General features: G+C 40.8%; 1 protein-coding gene across 27 annotated transcripts in view; it reads left to right on the forward strand.

Annotated features, from left to right (window-relative positions):
- Positions 1-22,260, forward strand: part of LOC134624906 (receptor-type tyrosine-protein phosphatase delta-like) — a 406,192-nt gene that overhangs the window by 355,385 nt on the left and 28,547 nt on the right. For 4 of the 27 annotated variants that reach the window (XM_063470050.1, XM_063470055.1, XM_063470054.1 and 1 more), the window contains 17 exons: positions 100-117; positions 2,095-2,205; positions 3,492-3,503; positions 6,447-6,716; positions 7,861-8,442; positions 8,768-8,913; positions 9,339-9,483; positions 11,205-11,510; positions 12,434-12,627; positions 13,040-13,066; positions 14,192-14,309; positions 14,670-15,257; positions 15,720-15,820; positions 15,955-16,211; positions 17,305-17,398; positions 19,062-19,271; positions 20,553-20,713. In XM_063470050.1, coding sequence (XP_063326120.1) covers positions 100-117; positions 2,095-2,205; positions 3,492-3,503; positions 6,447-6,716; positions 7,861-8,442; positions 8,768-8,913; positions 9,339-9,483; positions 11,205-11,510; positions 12,434-12,627; positions 13,040-13,066; positions 14,192-14,309; positions 14,670-15,257; positions 15,720-15,820; positions 15,955-16,211; positions 17,305-17,398; positions 19,062-19,271; positions 20,553-20,713 — 3,340 coding nt within the window. The remainder of the gene's footprint in view (positions 1-99; positions 118-2,094; positions 2,206-3,491; positions 3,504-6,446; positions 6,717-7,860; positions 8,443-8,767; positions 8,914-9,338; positions 9,484-11,204; positions 11,511-12,433; positions 12,628-13,039; positions 13,067-14,191; positions 14,310-14,669; positions 15,258-15,719; positions 15,821-15,954; positions 16,212-17,304; positions 17,399-19,061; positions 19,272-20,552; positions 20,714-22,260) is intronic. The other 23 variants (XM_063470067.1, XM_063470071.1, XM_063470073.1 and 20 more) reach the window with 14 other exon arrangements.

Here is a 22,260-nt window from a genome sequence, read left to right on the forward strand (position 1 = left end):
AAATCTAATTTGATTCTTCTTCCAAAGCCCCCAGCCTCTATCTACACGTACTAATGCTTCTTCTTTCTAATCTTATTTGCATTCATATTATCCACCCAGGTGGTACACCAATAAGAGGTAAGAGTGCTGAACTGACGTTCACAGAATGAAAATAATACAAATTCATTCTTGCTGTCAATCCATCCATTCACTTGAATCACCTCCATTTCTGTCCTGTTTACCAAGACCGAATCCCATTTCGTTCATATGGACCTTCCTTCTTATTTGTCCTGTTTCGTTGACTACGTTCGTATTTCATTTTTCTGTCTACGCTTTATTTACTCTTTGTGTTCTCGTTTTAAGAGCCCGTTTAGCTCAGTTGCGATATGCTTGCCCTGGCTCGAATAAGCATATCCAATGACAATTATTTTTTTAAACTATTTTTTACGTTTCATTTTTGTTTTCTTTTTGGCCATAGCGAATCATGTGTCCCTCTTTTTGTCCAACTAAAACAACCAAGCATTTTTCCCCCTTAGCTGTTCTTGTTCAGCACTAAAAATATGCACAGATGCTGTGGAATCACGCAGGCATGCTGACGACAACATTGCCTCTCCTCTGCTTTTTTCTCCCAAAGAATTCTTTCTATCTTTGCAAACTATTTTTTTTCCATTTCTTCTATTTGCTTTCCTCTCCTGTACCTCTACAAAAAAGCCCAAACAACCACTTTTTTGATAAAGTTTCTACGGTGCTTTTTTTCTCTTTCACCTATTTTTCTTACTTTTCTTGGGTTTGGAGACTATTTTACTTTTTGACTTTTTTTCTTCAGGGTTTGGGAAGGCAAACAAGTAGAGTCTGGCGAGGACCCGATTGGCTCATTTTTGCCGTGTGACATGGAGCCGGAGAGTTGTTGATGCATAAAGCCATTTTTCCCTGGGTCATGTGACACCACACTGCTGATCCCATTGGTGGATTTTTATGGGTGTCTTTTGTAGCTTTCACAAGCTAAAGCAGTGGCTGGTTACCTTCTTGTCGGCTCAGGCCGGTATTTTGAATTTTGTCTTCTAATACAATTGCATTTTATTTTTCAGCTAAGGGTTGTCAGAAGGTTGTAAGTTGTGTCGACATACATTTCTTCGCTAAGATTTGCATGTCAAAACTTTTGTTACAGAGGGTTATATGGTGCTTTTGCCTTGCATAATACGTTCAATTACATTTTTTCCAGATGTCTCAGCAGCATTTTTCAATTTTTTGGTACGAGCTGCATTTTTTTTGAAAAGTCACTTCACTTAAATGAAGTCCCAAATTATTCTGCAGGCAGAATAATACACCTGATTTGTGATTGAATATGCTAAAATTCATACCTAAATTTCTTTTGTTCAATTGTCTTCCCTTGTTATGCTGCTTTCTTATACTGTAAACCTCTTTTGTTTGATCCATGTTTCCCTGAAGTAGTATCACTCATCCCCATATTGACCAGTCCAGTGATATGTTGTACATTGACGGGATTGTCCCTATTTTTCAAAGTGACATTTTTTTTTCCATTGGCGTTAGGATGAGTGTCTTGTTAGAGCCTATAGGTAAAAAAGCTTTTTTTTTTTTTTTTTTTTATAAGAGATGATCATGAGGGTAAATATATTAGCGACTGACTTTGGTGTTATTTTTCTTTTTTTTCCCTTTGGATTTGGTTGACGATGTGTTTTTTTCCTTTCTTTTCTCGTGTTGCTACTTTAGGCTTCTTGAATGAAACTATTTGTATCGCAGTGTTTTGCCTCACTTACAATGCAATTGCACAGTCTCGATTTCACCTCAGCCAGTGGATCAGGCTGTGACAATAAATGATCGAATATAATTTATATAGTTTATAAAAATTTCATTTTACATTTAATTGGATATCGATCAATTATAAGGTTCATTTCACTGATCTACTGATGCTTAGAAGGACAAAGAAATCTAGAAATGAAGGGCGCTGACGTTGACCTCCATGAGGTCAAACGAGCCCGTTGCTTTTTTGTTTGTTGTTTTTTTTGCTTGGTTCTTTTTTGCTTGTGAACTTGATGCTAATGACATAGCTTTAACCAAATATACTTTGCTACCCCGTTTGCTATTCCCAACCAGGAGCCCTCCAGATAGAGCAGAGCGAAGAGTCTGACCAGGGGAAATATGAATGCGTGGCGACTAACAACGATGGAACCCGCTACTCTGCCCCAGCAAACCTATATGTCAGAGGTAGGAAGCGCGCGTTAAGCACCACCAGCATGTTTTTTTCAAACATTACATTAACTTTCTCTTTACGATTCGAGAGGAATTTTTAAATTAGCCGATAAAGTCTGCAGGGGCCACATCGTGTGACTCTATTGTAAGTATGCTTGATTTGTTAAGTTTCGTTTTTGGTATTGGTTTGGTTTTTTGTTTTTGCACTTGACTTACCTGCACTGATTTGAACCTAAAGTGCTCTTTTACATGTTTATGGCCCTTTTCTCTCGATTATCCTGAATCTAACACTGCTTGCTGTTTTTATCTACTAATTGCTTTTAAAACCTAACTGTTGGAGGCGGATGTCCTCCCTCCCCTCCATCAGCCCTGATTTTTTTTCCCAGCAGTAAACAGCTCCTTTTTCTACCCACTGGTCAACAATGGAAGGACACCTTTAATCCCATTACCTTTGCTGCTGACGATGAATATGTTAAAACACCAAATTCAAGAGTTTAAACTGGAATATAATAATTTTATTATGTAACAGTTGTGAATTTTGTTATCCTGCAATAAAGATGAAATTAGCTGACAAAAGAAAACAGTCACAGCTGCACAGCGTTTGAAATATAAAGCTTAATGATTTTGGTAATTACGACATAGTTCAAGAGCAGCTTTTAGTGATCTCTTTTTTTCCTACAGAGCCTGTAATCAACTGGTTTTTTTTTTTGTTTCTTTTGGTTTAGTCAGAATATATAGCACATTGGTCTACCTCTTCTTACTTACTTCTCATTGCACTTAGTATGCAAAGCTTTTTTTCCTTTTATATACAAAACCCACTGTTTTTGCTCCAGTAATCCAGAAACTTTCCATGTTTAGAGCCTATATATATATATTTATGTATATATATACATTTATTTATTGAGTTTATTTATTATATTTTTCTTCCAAATATTTCAGTGCTCTTTAGTCCTATGGTTAGCGTTCATTAATTATAGTTTCAAAGTATTTTTTTATAAGCTATGTAATCAACTTTAATTAATATTTAGTATATTTGAAGCTAACCACATGACTTGAGCAGACAATATGTTTTTTTCTTCTTATTTAGGAGGATTGAAATTAGACAGGTTAAGACTTTGCTTTGTAACATGGGTGCTCTTGGGTGCAAGCAGCTTCCTGCGCCCTCGAAACAGAAGGTCCTTCTAATTGTTCAAGTAGCATCTGAACACCTAAAACATGGCCTTTTTACTCTCTGTGTTTCCCTTGTTTTTCTCCTTTCCTTATTTCATTTTGTTCTGCATCAAATTCCCCACATCCCTCAGAGCTGCGAGAAGGTTGGTGTGTTTTTTACTTTTTGAACACAACAGAAACAAGTGATTTTTTTTTTCTTAGAGACATTCAAAATAAAAAAACTGATGTATTACTTTAGCCTTTTTTTATTTTGCTTCTATGAATATTATTTTTCTCTGCTGTACGTTCAGTGTCCATGTTCCCATTGAGAATGCCTCTGGTCCTTGCTTGACTGTCCAATAGGTGGTGCATGTTTTGCATCTTGAGGTGGGGTTTTAGGAATGATATTTGCATCTGTCCGACGGTCTATTTGCATGGTCACCTGTTAATGTTTGGACTAGCCATCCCTTTCCCCCAGCTCCTACCCTGTCAGTGTTCCTGCTTGGTTTCTCTGATGACTAACAGCACAGCAGGGGAATAGGGTAAGGTGGTTAAAAGCAAGAAAGAAAAGAACGGGGTTAAATGACAAACAGCATTAGGAAGATCACTGTCTTTCATTTATCGGTGCTTAGAACTAAAACCACCTACATTCATATGGATGTCAAATGTTTCTCTGCATACAAGAGTTTAAGCCTTAATCTACACAAAAATGTCCCTCTAACAGAAGTCTGTCACAGATAAGAGCATGTTTAAGCGAAATCCACCTTTTATTGTAATTGGAACCAAAGGCAGGCATCAAGCTGTAAAAACAATCCTGCCCTTAGAGATGATCCACTTCCTCAGATGAGGATGTTTCTGCGCAGGAAGTCATGAAAGAATGATGTATTTAGAGCGTTATCCACAAGACTTGACAAATGTAATGATATTCAAATGAGCAGGATAATATTATGTCTGTGGGGAGCGTGATCCAATTGGATATTAATTAAATATTGAGTGAGAGAAACGTTGTATTTAATAATGCAAGCAGTTCCCCTAGATTTCCTCTCTGGAGAGCTGCCGCCTGTTCAACAGAATGGGCTCTGTGAATTAGTAGCAGGCAGCTGCAAGAGCACGTCTAAGTTCTAGTCAAATATAGCACAAGTAACTAGCTTAGACTCAGCGTAAGTGTAACTACAAATACTCCAATCTTTAGAAGTGATTTATTCCTTCATTTATTTCTTCAAGGTTCGCTAAATAATTTATTGAGTAATCTATTTTGAATTCCATGAGCAGTAACACTGACTTTACGTTTTTTTTAAATCCTTGCTAGAAGTTGTACAACAGCACCTGGTAGTACCAGCCTCATTTCCTTTTTGCCTACGTCCCCTGGATAAACCTGAGTGCTAAGATGATGTTATCTTCTTTTGTGTCTCTCTGTTCTCCCTTAGCTTGTGCTAGCCGCAGTTAGAGCAGTGTAACAGTGTCAGACTAACCTCTCCATTTACACCGAGTGACACAATGTCTTCCCTCTGACCCTGTTACTGCTTCTTTTGCCCCCGCAGCCCCCTTTCCCTAGACTCCCTCATGTAGTTGCCTCCTAAAGCCAACATTGTCCTTGTATGCATGATTGATTCTTGCTCTACTCCAGAAGGCCTCGATGCCATTCATGTGTTACCGGCGTCACACATTGACATTCATCTTTTAAAGAAATTGTAGCCTTTTTAAAGATTTTTATTGGAGCAAACCTGCACAATTAAGAGTAATTTAATCTAACAACATTTTAAAAAAGAGTTGCCGTAAGAGTGAAATGTATCACATTTTTGCAGGAATAGCACATTATAGTGCATTATTGATGTGCTGCAAAACTAGTTTCAGAAGTTTCATTATATTAGTGAAGAAAAAAGTAACATTACATTGAGCATTTCAAAGGGGATATTCCCTCCCAGATCCCAAGCAGATACAATGCCGATATTTGATGATTTAACCCTACAGTATATCGGCTGATACTTTTCTTTCACACAGATTTCTGTAACATTTGCTTATGCCTAGTTATTTATCACTCCTTGTTAGTAGTTTTTATTTAATAAGCTTTTATTTTTTACAAGAAGTCTTTAATCTGCTGATTGTTTGCAGAGTTCCCTCTAGTGGACAAATTATGCAACATCATTTATAAATGTTCATTTATTGGTCATTATATATGCTGATACCGATATAAGAGCCCATAGCTGATATTGACCAATAGGTTGGCTGCACCAATGCATTGTTCGAACCCCGCAGATGCATCCGTCTTTAAGTGTGTTACCCTCCTTTTAGGATTGAATCCTTTCCTATAAATCCCTAACATGGCACATCATTTCACAGCTGTCAAAGTGAATGACGTTTCTTAGCCCTTTCTGTCAAAATGTACTGAGAGGCGTATAGTCATACTGAAAACAGTCTGAATTAGCATCATAAATGATGTTTATGATTTTGATTTGTTCCCAGGCATGGATTGAATTGTAGAATCACTGACTGTAATGTTGTGAGATTATTCATGCTTTGAGCGGCAGTATAACTACTCCTCTTAATAAATTTCACATTTATCTGAGGTGTACAGCACAGATCCACAGTCTAAAGTCAGTTACCTTTTTAGCCATCTTTATAGCATTGTTAACAGTGCGTTGTAGTGACCTTAAAACCACGAGACACTTTTCCTGTTTGTCGCGTGTGAAGCCTTTAAGTGTATGACCTACATGTCCATGTGATGTGAGAATGTGATGCGGCACATTATCTCACATCAGCTGGAAGTTTGCAGCCTGAAAGTTGTTTGTTTGCATACAACTGTGGAGTGCTGTTGACTCTCCAGCACTTTGTGCAGTTCTGTACATCCGTACTGATGGTGATGCAGTTTTTTGTGCATGGTGCTTGTGTTGTTGTTAATCCATTCGCCACTTAATCGAAGTCTCGGATCGCATGAGAACATTCATAAATGGAGAAATCTTAGAAAATTTGACACTATTAAACATTTAAGAGTCTGTTAATATTCTCATTAAATAATTTTTTCTTCTTTTTGGGGTGAATGCCGTTTTTCTGTAAAGGTTTCCCCAGATTCTGCCTGGTTTTCATGCTATTTTTTTGTCTTTTTTTAGTGCGACGGGTGCCACCGCGATTCTCCATTCCACCTACAGACAATGAGATCATGCCAGGCGGCAGTGTCAATATCACATGTGTAGCTGTGGGCTCCCCCATGCCATATGTCAAGTGGATGATGGGAGCTGAGGATCTTACGCCGGAAGACGATATGCCCATTGGACGTAACGTCTTGGAGCTTACGGACGTACGGCAATCGGCCAATTACACATGTGTAGCCATGTCAACCCTCGGGGTGATAGAGGCTGCGGCACAGATAACAGTGAAAGGTACATGTGCCTTTAATTCTTCTTCTATTACTGTAATTAAAGACTGTAATTTTCATAGAAATGCCAATGCTAGAGGCAAAGGTATTAATAGTTCAGTTCAAGAGCTTTTCTTAGAGTGTGTATTTACTTCAAAGTACAGTATGTCTCCAGTTTGCAGCTAATATTTATTAGTAATCTATCCGAGCAGCGACTACTGGCAGTGCTTTAAAGGAACTTATTTACCTCACACTGCCACGATAAGTCATCTGTAGAGGATTCCTTAAAGCTTTAGACAAGCCCTGGCACCAGCCTCGGTGCATTAGATGCCAGGCTGAGAATATAGTGAAGTGCTTATCTCTCAGCTGGAGAGCTACAGAGCCAAAAGCGCACCATTTCTGCGAGCAATTTGTAAGAAAGGAGGGGGCATGTTAGAGGGTGAAACATAGTGAGTATACTTTGGTGTAGACATGGTACTTATCTGTGCGTAATCATATCTACACTGCAGTGTGTCAGAAAGATACCCCCGATTGGTGCCGCCATGTTTACGAGCACACCGGGGACAGAGCCACGTACACAGACATTCAGCTTTGTTTTTCCAAGACATAACACAGAGATATTAGTCACAATATAACCCTCTGGCAGGAGCTCCCCCAAAAGCATACTTCAGATGGTGTATAAAGACAATCTATTGCCCTGATATCTTTTTGCCATGTGCCACGGTGTGGGGAATTAAAGTAATAAATTTACCTGTTTAATTATTAAAGTGATAAACACTGGGAAACCCAAGATTAACGACAACATCGCTCCGAAATGCTGAACGTGGAGTGTACAAGCCTTAAATCTCACTCATTAGATGATATGTCGCTTTTTTCTTTTTTCCTTTTTTTTTTTTTTACACGACTGTAAACTAGAAAACTAAAGTAATATTAAGACTATCCACCCACCTAATCGAATACGCACAACACAGTCTCTTATGACTCCACATACACTGTGGCTCATCAGTTTCGTGTGCAGCGGTCTGGTAAATGAAAGTTATCAATAAAAGTCAACCATCAACAAATTAAAATAAAGTCTCTACGGCATATAAAATAAATTCCTCTACCAATATGTGACTTTTGTGTGTTTTGCATTTTTATTAATATTCATTCCATAATTATCATCACAGCGTTGCCCAAGGCTCCTGGTATTCCTGTAGTGGAAGAGCGCACAGCCACAAGCATAACATTGGCTTGGGACTCTGGCAACCCTGAACCAATTTCCTACTACATCATCCAGCACAAGTCCAAGTACTCGGATGAGTTGTACAAAGAGATTGATGGCGTAGCCACCACTAGGTACAGCGTCGGGGGCCTCAGCCCCTACTCCGACTATGAGTTTCGGGTGGTGGCGGTAAACAACATTGGCCGGGGGCCACCCAGCGAGAGCATTGAGGCCAAAACTGCTGAGCAGGCACCCAGCACCGCACCGAGGCAGGTCCGAGGTCACATGATGAGCGCCACCACAGCGTTTATCCAGTGGGATGAACCAGAGGAGGCCAACGGACAGATCATGGGCTACCGAGTCTACTACACCATGGATCCCAGCCAGCACCCCAACCACTGGGAGAAGCAGATCGTCCGGGGGTCTAATATTGCCACCATTCAGGGCCTCATCCCAAATAAGACCTACTATATCAAAATTTTAGCCTACACTTCAGTGGGTGATGGGCCTCTTTCTGCAGATCTTCAAATCATTGCAAAGACCGGAGGTGGGTTTGTTTTTAAATCATTAAGAAAAAAACGCCAAAGTGACAATGAATGAAAATACAAAACTGGAAAAAGGCTGCTAAAAAGTATCGTTACTCTTAACCCTGCAATGAAAATTTTGAGTGTGAAAAACATTTTTAGCCAGTAATCTTAAGTGAGAAGGAGCGATTCAAATGCCTCGTTCTTTATTTCTCATGAAAAAGTCCTGTGAAGACTATCGCAATAACTCAACCGCCAAGTGGCATGTGTGTGCACGTGTGACTCGGATGAGAGTGGATAGTGCAGGACATGACGAGTAATGAATTCATCTCTTCATTCTAATTTCAGTTCCTTCCCAACCAACTGACTTCAAAGGAGAAGCCAAATCAGAAACAAGCATTTTGCTGTCGTGGAACGCTCAGACGCAAACCGGACAAGAAAATCAAGTGACAGGATACGAGCTTTTATACAGAAAGAGAGATGACAAAGAGGAGGTAATTACTTTCTAATATTAAGCTATTTGGTCAACTCTTAAGACTTAAGAGTCGATAATGCTCCTTAACACATTAATAAGGCTCTAACCATTTTTCGGATTATTGTGTTTAATAATATTATTATTTGGCTACTTATCATGTTATTAGTCTGCATAGTTGATCTATACTTACCAAGTAAATGCATGAATATGCAGTTGTTCCACCGTTAAACTTGAGGTAAATCATGAAGCATTACTTCTAAGATATTGTTTATTTCAGAGGTTTAACTATGGATAGAACTGTTATTGGTAAAATCTGTGACTTTAGTGAGACAATAACTCAAATTAAAGCTGTCTTAGTAAAACTTATCATTTGATTTTCCTTCTGTTCTGCTGTAGTTTAACGAATCTTATACACAAAGTGACAATGCCACCCTTTCCTCCCAGAAACGAGTCAGCTTTGAGCCGACAACAACGTACCTACTGAAGGACTTGAAGCCCTTCACTACTTACACTTTTCGGCTGGCTGCCCGAAGTAAACACGGAGTTGGAGCTTACACCAATGAAATCTCTGCAGAAACTCCACAGACACGTAGGTCTTCTTCCTTATCTGACAGGGTTGAAACTATCTGGGAAGGAACACATTTTCAAATGCATTCAAAGTTTTATGTGGGCCGCAAAAAAAACCCCAAAATCGAAGATGTGACAAAAATGTCAGAAAGGTCCTTCTGAGCACAGATAAACCAAATAAGATTTTTTCCCCCTTTAAATGTTTGATGCATTTGAAAATAGCAAAGCTGTAAACACTTAAAATGGAAAATCAGTGTAACAAAATCTACCTGACCATGCTGTATCCCCCTCCCCCTTTGAAAAGGTTGCATGGGCAGTGTACCCGGGGCTTTCCTGTAAAGTCAGGAGACGAGGTTATAAAAAAACTGCGGGCTCTCCACCTTTGTTGTGCAAAAACAGACGTAAATGAATGATAAAGCCTTGAATTATTTATGTGAATGCCCACATCTGTGTCTCCTTTTTTTCTCCTAAATGAAAGGGCATAGCTGGCCTTTAGGAAGCCTTGTCTCCTGAAATTGCATGTCAGCCAAAAAATAAGAGAATAGAAATGTTTTGGAGTCTGTCTGAGCTTTCTATGTGGCTACAATGGAGAGAACCAAAGCAACTTTTTTTTCCATTTTCTTCAAGAACTCTCACCTTAATACTCAATTCAGATTTGAATGAAGAGCGTTCATGAGTTTCAATATCATAGAAAGCTCAAAGCGAGTACTGCCTTTGTAGTTAGGGACATGTCCACCCGAAAGACCTCAGATTTATGCAGCTGGTTAAAATTGGGGGAGGGGGTAAAAACAAAAATTGGAAATGCAGAGAATTACCAGTCTTAGATTTCTTATAGAAAAATAGATGAATGTTTTTAAAAAGAAGAGGAAACTTCTGTGTATCTGACCTAAATCTGAGGGCTTTGAAAGACAAGGGCAGGGATCAGGTAGGTATAAAAGATCACAAGTTCTAACTTGGCTCAGATGATGTAGTAAATGATGTAGTTAACTTAGAAAGAACAGTGCATGCCAATGTTATCAGAATCTAATAAATCAGTCATGTCTCCTTGGGAAGTTCTCTGTTGTACAATCAGGCTTTTACCACAAACCAACAGGCTTCGGAAAGGTTGGTGACAAACACAATATTTTTTTTTCTATTTTTAAAAATAGTTACAGCATCAACCTTTATGTTTTTGGATTGATGGTAACTGCTTGCCAAATTTTTCTTAGTCTGTTTTAAAATGGTTTAACTTAAATGTCATCTGAAGTAGGTGTAGCTTTTTTTTTTTTCATATTTACGGGATCTAAGAATATTAGGATATGTGATTTTTGTCTTCTTTGTTTTTACACATTTTTTTTGTTCATGACAAAGGTAGGTTACATATGGTAAAGCTGTCCATTTAATTTTCCCAGTCACCACCATCCATTCATCACGAGTTGGCGCACTTTTGTGTTTGTCGTTACCTTTCATTTTGCCTTTATTTGTGTATTCCACATTTTACTGATTTAAAATGTTTTTGATTTACCCACGTGTGTCCTTGTGCTTTTGCCTCATTTTTTTTTATCATTTTATTTCCCTCTTCTTTTTTTCCCTTGGTTTTGGTCAATTCTACCATCATCACTCTGATCAAAACAAAAAAACTGAAACTCCTTTCAAAACACAAAATCCAAAAAAAAACAAATCCAACCCAATGAATGGCCTCACCAAAACCCAACTGAACCAAACCCCCCCAAAAAACTGCTCCAAATCCAACCCGACAACCAGAACCCTCGGGCCCACCTCAGGAAGTCAAGTGCTATAGCCCCAGCTCCACCAACATCCTGGTAAGTTGGCGGCCACCACCTGTCGAATTACAAAACGGGATCATAACGCAATACGCCATCCAGTACGCTGCGACCGAAGGGGAGGACACGACTACTCGTCAAATCGTCAACATCCCTCCGGAAAGCACCCAGTACCTTTTGGAAAACTTGGAAAAATGGACAGAGTACCGTGTGACTGTCACTGCTCATACAGATGTTGGAGCAGGACCGGAGAGCCTGCCGCAGGTCATCCGCACAGAGGAGGATGGTATGTGTTCGCTAAAACAAAGCTCCAGCTGCAATTCCAGTCTACCCTTCTTAACCTACCCTGTCAAATACTAACAGCCTTGCCTATATCTACAAACCCCCCTCTTCTCTTCTACCCTCTCTGCCTGCTTCTAATATGACTGTCGACACTCAGTACTTTTAACCCTATTTTTGGACAATGCTTTTTAAAAAAAACAAAAAAACCTCACTTTGCAAAAAGCACCATTTTTTGGCTTTTTTATATCCCCCACCCCTTACGCTGCTCAATTTCAACACATGGTATGGCATTTTCAGCAGAAGGCCTCCAAACTTCCAGTCCCAACTGTCATTTTTGAAACTTTTACCAAATGTCATCATATTTTTCACTTTTTTCTTTTTTTTTTTTTTGAGAACTTGACAAATTGTGGACAGTGGGAAAAACAAAAGGTGGAAGATTTTTTTTTTTTTTTTTTGAAGGCCATTTTTTAAAAAGATTTTTTTTGTCTCTCGTCATGTGATACAGTCATTTTTAACCCATTTTTTTCCTTGCTCCATAGCCAAAATTCTTGCCATGCTTCAAGCAGTCGAAACTCTTGAAGCCTCCTTTGGCTCCACTTTTCTATTTTGGCAAAAAGGCATTTTTATTCCATGTTTTTAAAATCCACTATACCCATTTTTAATGTTTCAAGATTAGGTCAGTTGTCAGACCTGTTTTTGCGGTTGGTTTTTACCCCCCTCCTTACCATTGTTGAAATATTGATGTCATGCAGTGCTTGTTGCAGTTTGCTGCACTTTTGTGATTTTTATTTTTTATTTTTTTGGTCACTGCAGCATTTTGCGCTACGGCTTTGGGCAAGATTCAAAAAAAAGAGAGAGAAAAAAAGGGGGTGAAGGGGTTCTCTATAATTTTCACCTTTTTTCTTCTATCCCATGGTGTTCCTCCAGTTCCTAGCGGGCCACCTCGTAAAGTTGAGGTGGAGGCTGTCAACTCCTCATCAATTAAAGTGATCTGGCGTTCACCGATGCCCACCAAGCAGCACGGTCAGATCCGAGGGTACCAGGTGCACTATGTCAGGATGGTTAATGGGGAGCCCACAGGACAGCCAGCCATCAAGGACATCCTGATTGATGATGCCCAGGTACAACACCCCCACCCCACCCTCAGCCAGCCACCACATCTGAGACACATAGTAATGTTTTTCTCACTCACACCTTTTACATCAGGCTAAATCAGTCTTTTATTTGGAGTGAAATTACAAACTATTATTATGTAAGGCTGATTATTTATTCAGCTTAGTTGTAACTTGTTTTGCCACTAATGAGAATTCAGTTGGACACACAAGCTTGCTGCATGTTTATCTGTATATGGATGATCATTTCTGCTTTTGCTGTAAATATTCTATGAAAAAATTGTATTTAATTTATTTAGTGGCTGTAGACAAACACTGTGTGTGTGTGTGTGTGTGTGTGTGTGCATTTTATTTCCAGTGATTAGTGTCTATGCCTTATTTGTTGTCTCTTTTTCTCTCCATGTTCTGATCTCAAAATCAGTGGGAATATGATGATACAACTGATCATGTGAGTAGCTCAACTTCACCAAATACAAATGTTTTCTCCTGCTGTCAATCTCTGCATGAATGCATGTGGTACATATGTTAACTAATAGGTTGAGTGTTATTTCATCTTTAATAACTGCAGAAAGGAAGCTCATCTGAAGCTTACCAAACTGCAAGTGCTGATGAACAAAATATAACATGAAATAAAATTTGAACTTTTGTAGTTATTTATTAAGTAAAGCTTTTCACTGTGATCCCTGTCAAGTCACACATGCCTAGAGTTGAAGTATATGTGATGCAGCATGTCAAAACCAGGTCAAAATGTTTATTTTTTAAACATTTTTATATTTAAAATTTTAGTTTAACATGGCCTCCAAGCCCTTTATGTTGTAAGGCGAAGACCCTACAATAATAAGGAGAAAACCCCAACAATCAAACGACCCCCTGTGAGAAAGCACTTGGCAACAGTGGGAAAGACAAACTCCCTCTTAACAGGAAGAAACCTCTGGCAGAACCAGGCTCAGCGAGGGGCAGCCATCTGGCACGATTGGTTGGGGGCGATGTTTTAGTTTATTTTTGGTGACTCTTTAACTTGAAGATGTCGAACTGTGTTGGCGCTTTGAATTATTGTGGTTTACTCATGTGCAAATGGATAAATAGTCACGTGTAGTATGTTTGGAAATGGTTAAACTTCTGATAAAAACTCGACTAGGTTTAAAAGAAGCTGCTGATCAAGCACAATTCACCTTCTACAGACAGAAAAGTTGCCACCATCACCAAAGGGGTAAATCTCGCTGGGCGAACAGCCGGGTCACACCCCCAGCCAACTGCTGCTGCGCTCAGTAGGGTCTCTTCCTGTCAGCGAGGAGGGAGAGACGATTTGCAAAGAGCTGTTTATTTGACAGTGAAGTCAAGATAACAAACACTGGAAATATTGGAAAGAAAGGTTGTTCCTGATTGTGTTGTTGCTTGGCTACAGCTGGGATTCTCGATCTGCATCTTTGGCCAGCTGTTTAGCGTGCTGCCTCACATATGCTAAAGGAATGTGTTCATGAAGGTTATTTTAATATCACATCCCACTTCTGTTTGCTTGCATCTGCATAATAACACATGAGCATCCTGCAACTCAAGTCTTGTGTCTTCATAGGAAATGATCATCACAGAACTGCAGGCTGAGACCACGTATTCTGTTACTGTCGCAGCCTTCACGACAAAGGGCGACGGTGCACGCAGCAAGCCCAAGCTGATCACCACCACTGGTGCAGGTAACAGAATCATCACTGCTCACACATCTCCACTTTGCAATGCTATAGTATTGCATCTAATAACAGTCAAACTATTATGTAATATCCTAAGCATTATTTACACTTGTCAGTGAGCACGAATACAGCTAATTACTGTCTCATTAAGAAACAATAACTCTTACCCACTGGTATGACATGGCAAAGCTGAAGGCACTTTTATTGTAGTAACGTAAACAGACAAAACAAAAAACCAGGAAACGCCTCTTGTACGGCGTCATGCCACACTAAAGACAGACATAGCTGATTGTAGATTGACTAACCCTGAATGCCTGTGTGCTACAAATATTTCTAACTTGTCCCTTTCTCCATTGCTGCTATTAGTTCCTGAAAAACCTTGGCTTAAGGTCAGTACAACCAACATGGGCACAGCTCTCCTCCAGTGGAATCCCCCAGCAATAACTCACGGGCCCCTGCAAGGCTATCGTCTCCGCTTTGGCCGTAAAGATGTGGATCCGCTGACTGTTATTGAGTTCGCAGAGAGAGAGAACCACTACACAACCAAAGAGATCCACAAGGGAGCCTCTTACACTTTTCGCCTATCGGCGCGCAACAAGGTGGGCTTTGGTGAAGAAACGGTCAAAGAAGTGACCACAAATGAGGACGTTCCAAGCGGCTACCCTCAGAACATTAAAGCGGAGGGCGCCACCACCTCCACCATTCAGGTTAGCTGGCAACCTGTGCTGCTGGCAGAACGAAACGGGCAAATAGTGAAGTACGCTCTGCAGTACAAGGACATCAACAGCCCACGCAGTCCCTCAGAACTCTTCATCACTGCCCCGGAGTCGACAGTCATCCTGGATGGCCTTAGGGCCGATACTACTTATGATATTAAAATGTGTGCCTTCACCAGCAAGGGCGCTGGTCCCTATAGCCCAAGTGTCCAATTCAGGACACAGCCTGTGGATCAAGGTAGGACCAGTCCCTGAATTTTTTTTAGGCCTTTCCCTTTAAAAAAAATAACAATAACAAGCCGACCTTTCCCTGCTCTGCCCTTTCCAATCACTTCCCTAAAAACCTCAAAAGGCAGAAGTTGTCAAAGTACGGAGTCAACCCGAAGACTTTGGTTCTGACATACTGCCCTATCATTAGTCTCTTTAATCTAACAGTCATTTAAGAAATGCACGTGGAGTAAGTATGTACGTCTCTTTGTCTTGTCAGTTAAGCAAAGGTCAGTCATTAATTTTAAGAGCTGGTGGGTAAGAAGGTAAGAGGATAGTGTTGAGTTCAGAGTAGTACTGCTGCTTTCAGCCTGGTTTTAAAGAAGGCATCAGGTAAGCAACGATGTGGGACCTCTGTCGGTAGATTTGTTTTAAAAAAAAGAGAGCGAGAGGATGTTTTGTGTCTAAATCACATGCTCCCCCTTTCTTTTAGCAGTGTTTGCAAAAAATTTTCACGTGAAAGCTGCCATGAAGTCGTCGGTGCTGCTGACATGGGAAATTCCAGACACCTACAACCCTGCTCAACCTTTCACTGTGAGCATTGCCTGGCTCAGTATGGCACTTTCATATACACGCAACAAAAAGCCTTGTAAAAACTTGCAATGTACACTACATTAGAAATCATGTGGTATTCTACATGAAACCTCAAGTGAATCATCCTTTTACAGATCCTCTACGATAATGGGCAGAGTGTGGAGGTCGATGGGAAGTTAACCCAGAAGCTAATCACGGGTCTTCAGCCTGAAACTCAGTACTCTTTCCTCTTGACCAATCGTGGCAACAGTGCAGGAGGTCTTCAGCACCGCGTGTCCACCATGACAGCCCCGGACGTCCTCCGCACCAAACCCTATTTGGTCGACAAGACCAACTCAGACGGTATGGTGACTGTGGAGCTACCTGCAGTGGAGACTTCTGAGAGAGTAAGGTAAGCAGAAAAAAAAATGTGTGCATGTGTTTTCCTTTTATTTTTTGATTCATTAGTGCTGCATAGATCGGAAGTATTGTTTTCAGTCCTGAATTGAGCTCCATCAGTGAGATACAATACATTCATTGCAGCTATGCAGTCAAACACATAATAACAACATAAGTCAACGGATTAGCTTGGAGCAGCGTTCCTGAGTCAACTCTGAATTTCCTGACCTGGGTAGTGTATCAAAATGTGTCTTGTTGGATATTTAACTCGTTTCCCCCATCCACATTACTGATTTGTATTTCCTACTGTTGCTCTGTGAATGGAAATAAACAAGTTAACTTGATAGCTGACCTTGTCAGGGGTAATTCTTCCAAAACAGTCATTTATATTCATCCCTGCATTTCAGTGTAATATCCACTTCACCTGAGTCATTACACAGTGGAGCACCCCGGCTCATTTAAGCACACTCCTCTAAGCCCTATAAAGTCTCTTACAGCCTTTCAACAAAGCCCAGGGTTGTCAGAAGGCCAAGGATCACATCCGATTGCAGACTGAAGTTCCAAACCCATCTTGGGCTTTTCTTTTTTCCTTTTTAAATCGGTGGTTACATTTGGACCACTATCTCCCACGCCAGAGCTTAAGCTAATTATTTTCCCATTAGCTGGCCACACTGCTATCCTGGCTAATGCTAGCTAGAGCAGCGCCCAAACCAGGAAGCCCAAATCTGGCAGGAGGTCGTTATCTCTGTTGCCACCCCGATGAAGAGATGAAAAACCCATTTCGCTCTGTATCTTTTCTACATTTGCTGAGCTCTCCTAATTAGCCCACAGGGGGCCTAAGCGAGGTATAACCATATTGCCTGACTTCAATGAACATGCTTGAATTAATGCAGAAAAGAAATCCCTGATCAGATGATAAGAGATCATGTAACTTGCTAAAAGCATGATTTTAGTCTCTTTGCACTGTTTTCTGGTCAGCAGACTACGCTTTCTAATACAGACACTGAAGGAGCCGTTGCCGTGGCTCTTCTTGCTGTGTTGTTTATTCCACTGACTCCACCCAGTCCAGAACAATTTGTATTTATACAACACTTTATATTTTCCAGGGGTTATTATATTGTGGTGGTACCTCTGAAGAAGCAGCGCACCGGCAAGTTTTTCAAACCCTGGGATAGTCCAGACGAGATGAATTTGGAGGAGGTATGCTAAAAAAAATATGATGAAAAGGATGATCTGGTTTTAATTGTCATAATTGGTTATAATGGCTATAATTCTTTTTTCTTTTTATCTCCTGATTATACTCAGCTTTATAACGAGCCCTATAAACTTTGCGCACATGCAGCCCGCACACGTCTTTTCCTTCAAACTAGGAAAAAAATAAGGGGCAAGGAGAACAGCAGATGAGTCCCGCTGATTGACGCAAATAGCTGCAGAGAGCACTGTTCATATGGAAATGAGAACATAAAGTAGCCATCAAGTGCACTGCAAACTCAAACCCCTATCCCCACCTCCTCCTCCTCCTCTTTATGTCTGTGGTAATTACCTGAAGAGCTGCATCAGGCCTTCATGTCTCTTCTCATTCCAGGCAAAGCTAGGCTACCTGCATATCCACAAAACACTTGACAACTTTTATATTTAGCCAGTCGAGATAATTCGAGGGGGGTGGTCTGGGCTATGCATTGATGTATGTGTAAGCAAATGTTTCGATTCGAGGTGGAACATCGCAGGCCGAAAGCAGGCTGGCAAAGAATAGTACTCGCAAATCGAATCTTGATAATTAAACCTCAATTTTTATATCTTGAGATGTCGCACGTGTCTGGAAGGCTGAAAGAAAAGCACGCGGTGTCTCATCTGGTATCGGCTTTCCAGCTCGTGCCTATGTGTCTGTAGCCTTGACCGATTGGCCAAAAGTCACCCCTCTGTCAGAATTTATTTGTTTGTCAATATTGGCACTCACCTTTTCACAACTTTTCCCAAGGGCAGCTAGATTTAGCTGTGTTGACAGGAGAGATGATTGAAGACATTATCGGGCAGCACCAACAGCCCCGCAGCCAAAACAGAGCACACACAATGAGCGCACCCTCTCTAAAGTGAATGACAGCCGCGCACGCATGCACGCACAGGCCGCGGATATGCATTCAGACGACGAAACAACTAGCCAGGCCCGATTAGCATAATTATCATCCGCGCTTTGTACCAGAAATTTAAAATCTGATGGCTTGTATGAAGGGCACAGTCCTTCAGCCTATTAGAGTAACAAGCGCTAACACTAATCGCCCGAGGAGGCAACAGAGGAGGGAAAAACGGCAAACAAATAAAGCACAAATTAAACGTCAATTTGAACATATTGCTAATTTAATCTCAATATATATAATCCAGCTCTACACATCTTTCATTCGAACTGAAGGCAAAGAATTAAAAATGCATAACAGTACAGTCGTCAAACACAGAAAACTCTTCTCTTCTATTTGTCTACATATTTCATCAAAAAATCTTTCTGATGCTATCAGCAAGAGAAGAATAATTGAGCTGTGTAAGTTTTGAATTAATTTGGTGTCTTTTTTACTGTTTGAAGCTGTTGGATAATCCTCAGCTGTTTTATATGCTGGAAATCCACACAATCTTTTAATCTGACAATCTTTTGTAGTCCAAAAAACACGAAATAAGTCATTGATCTTTTCTTGTAATGTTCTGCCTTTTTTTTTTTTGCAATCAGCGTTTTCAGCTCAGCGATCAGGGGAAAAAAAGAAGAAGGAAAAAAATCTAGATAGAGATATTTGGTTTGTGTGGATTTGTTTTCATGTGTGTACTGGAACGTGTGCCTGTGTGTTATCAACTGTCTGCTTCTCACTCCTCACTGTAGCTGCTGAAGGAGATAAACCGAACGAGCAGGGGCCTTCGTTTCCAGAGGCAGGCAGAACCCAAAGCCTATATCGCCGCTTACTTCAAAGACCTGCCCAAACAGTTCACCCTGGGAGATGGCAAGATCTATGGGGACTTTGAGAACAAGCAACTTCAGAATGGCCAGGAATACATCTTCTTTGTGCTTGCTGTTCTGGAGATGTCCGAGAATGTAAGTCAACTTATACTCGAGTATAAGTTTTCTTCCCGTTAGGAAGCCCCCTTGCTAGTGATTTCACATTCTTTGTTCTTGAAATCAAAAAAATAAAAAGCAGCTGTCCGTGTTAGTAAGCAGAGGAGGTTAAACGTGCCGCGTCCTGGCTGAGGGTCGGAGCTGGCTTCTGGTCAGATGTGTTACTCTGAGTCCTTTTGAGGCATTGGACTTTAAAACTTAAAGCTGCAGCCAGAAGAAGCTGACCCTTGCTGCTTTAGGGATAGAAGCCCCTTAAGACCTTAGCTGATCGCGAGAACACCTCGATAACAGAGCTCCTCTTTAATTGCATCCAGTGTGCGGTCCGCCTTATCTTCGCTGCTGCAGCTAGTGTGTGTGTGCATTTGTCTGTCTGTACTGAAGACCAGAAAGCTGCATGATTAGGCAGCTGCAGGCAAGATGATGGAGTTGATGAGCTGCAGGGTCTATAGCGCTGCCTCACACTCTCTCCACTAACCCTGAGTTCAGGTAGAGCAAAAACGATAATGACGGACGGAGGGAAATCTCTAATTTGCCCACTGAAGCATATATTTTCTTCCCACTGGACCTTTTTTTTTTTTAATCTTCACTTGGACTGTGGAATAGTTCAATCAAGGCTCCAGTATAGGAGAGATACTAAAGATAATTCTGATTGGTCAAACTCCGGCTTAGAAGGAACTACACAGAAAAACTTTGAATTGGCTTTTAATATGTATTGTTGGTCATGCCTGTCTTCACCAAGATATGCTCTGCAGTGGCCGTATATTAACTAAAGGTTTGCAGTGCTGCTTTAAATACCTCAGGCACCCAAAAATAGGTCTAGATGTACTAGCCCGCTCTCATTCCCATGGCGTCAAATCCTGACGCTTTGTCAAAGCTGCTGGCATCTAAAAGACACACATGAGGTGTCATTTAGCATCAGAGAAAAGTGAGAAGGTCCTCACCCACATATGGAGCGTGTTAGAGACCACTCTGTGGATAAATGTTATTTTTAACACCCCCTAACACTTTTTTTTAACCAACGAGAGTTAGAGTAAAAAGAAGGGGAAACAAAACAAACTGTTAAATCTGGATATAAGAGGGTATCAGACTGCGTGTAGCACATTTGACACCCTGGAAAGCGTTTACATTGGGTCTGTTGTATCCGCCAACACTTTTGATGTCGAAATGATACACAGAGAACTGGCCAAACTTTTCTTTTTTTTTTTAAAAATGGCACGTATTTCAGAACATTTACCTTTAATTTGTTTTTCCCTGGCTCAGATTATGTATGCTACCAGCCCCTACTCGGACTCAGTCGTTTCAGCCGACATCGATCCCCAGCCAATCATCGATGAGGAGGAGGGCCTCATCTGGGTGGTGGGGCCTGTGCTAGCTGTTGTCTTCATCATATGCATCGTCATTGCCATCCTCCTTTACAAGAGGTGAGGATTTAAAAAGCTAATTAACACACAGGGGAGCACAAGCATGAGAATCCAAATCAGAATATACAGCTAGCTTAGCGTGAAAAGACACGCTAACACGCAAACACGTCAGACTCTGATACCAACGCCCGCTAAAGGGGTTGGCCTAACTTCTGGCGCCATATCTCTGTATCTAGTTAGCTGTTAAACAGCTAATGTTAGGGATGTGTTTCTTAGCAAATGTCTGTGATTAGCTAAAGCAGTTAGCCGTAGCTTTAAACTCCACATTCCACTGGAAATACCAGCTGCATACTTTAAAAATGTATAATACAAAGCCAATAAAGAGCCATGTATTTTTTCCCCTTTAGTGTAGGTGGGAAGTCATTGAACTCTATTTCTGTGCTAGTGCACATTGACTGCAAAGGAGACAGTATAAAACAATGCACTAATGTACACACACTTTACTACTTAGACCGCATACGTGCACTTTAAATTCATGTCATCTATAGTCACCGAGCATTCATATGTTACGAATAAGTATTTAAATGCATTTTTAAAACCCCCACACATGAATGTGCAGTTAGCACATTTGAGTGCAGATGCTAAATGTAAGAATGTAGCTAAAACCATAAGGTGCATTGATCTTCAGACAAGCCGTGACTGTCAAAGCCAGTTGCGCGCGCGCGCACACACACACACACACACTTTTAATCTCTTGTAAGTGAATTCAAGAATGCAGCTACCCAAGCTGTCAAGGCATGAAGTGCAGTCGCCCACGATCCTTCAAACAGACACGTGCGTTGACTGAAAGTTAATCAGACACGTCCCTCCACCCCCTGCACGCATAAACACACACTCTCAAACCCATGTAACACTGTAAAAAAACACTTGCTGTAGTGCATTTTCACACTGAATCAAAACAGCCTCTTTTTTTTTTTTGCCTAAAACCCCCTAGTGGTAGTCAGACCTCGTGCTGTCACTGCTCATCAGTCAAGCGTAGGAGGGGAGAGCTTTGACTATCTGCTGCATGTCACCGCATGTGTGTGTGCAGCCTTTGAAAGGCCCTGGGGCCTGGGATAGCTTCCCAGCCTCTTCCTTTATCCCACTACCTATTCCACGGGAGGGGGGACTCAGCTCTTGATCCAGGCTTTGACCTTATGCTGCCCTCCTGTTTTGCCAGTACAGGCACATATTGAAGCTGCACACTTACACATCTACACACTTTGCTATCTTGTCCCTTCTCACCTTTTACATAAGGCAGATTTTCTGCAGTGTTCATTCAATCAAATGTCCAGGCCTAAGCAGAATTTAACAGTAGTCCTCAAGGTTTAATTTTGGAAGGGTAAGATTAGTAACTGAAGAGTCAGCACAAGCCCAAATCAGTAACAGTACCAATACCGAAGACCCCCAAAAAATCCATCAATACTATCAGTGTAATGTAAAGAGGTTTAGAGGTACAGCTTTATTCTGGCTCTTGCATTTTATTGTCCTTGGCATTCGTTCATATGAAATTTGAGATAATACAAAGGTGACTTGAAAGTGAGCATGGACTGCATATGCGGCTGGCT

The sequence above is a fragment of the Pelmatolapia mariae genome, linkage group LG3_W (assembly GCF_036321145.2).
Source record: "Pelmatolapia mariae isolate MD_Pm_ZW linkage group LG3_W, Pm_UMD_F_2, whole genome shotgun sequence".
NCBI classification, from domain to species: Eukaryota; Metazoa; Chordata; class Actinopteri; order Cichliformes; family Cichlidae; genus Pelmatolapia; species Pelmatolapia mariae.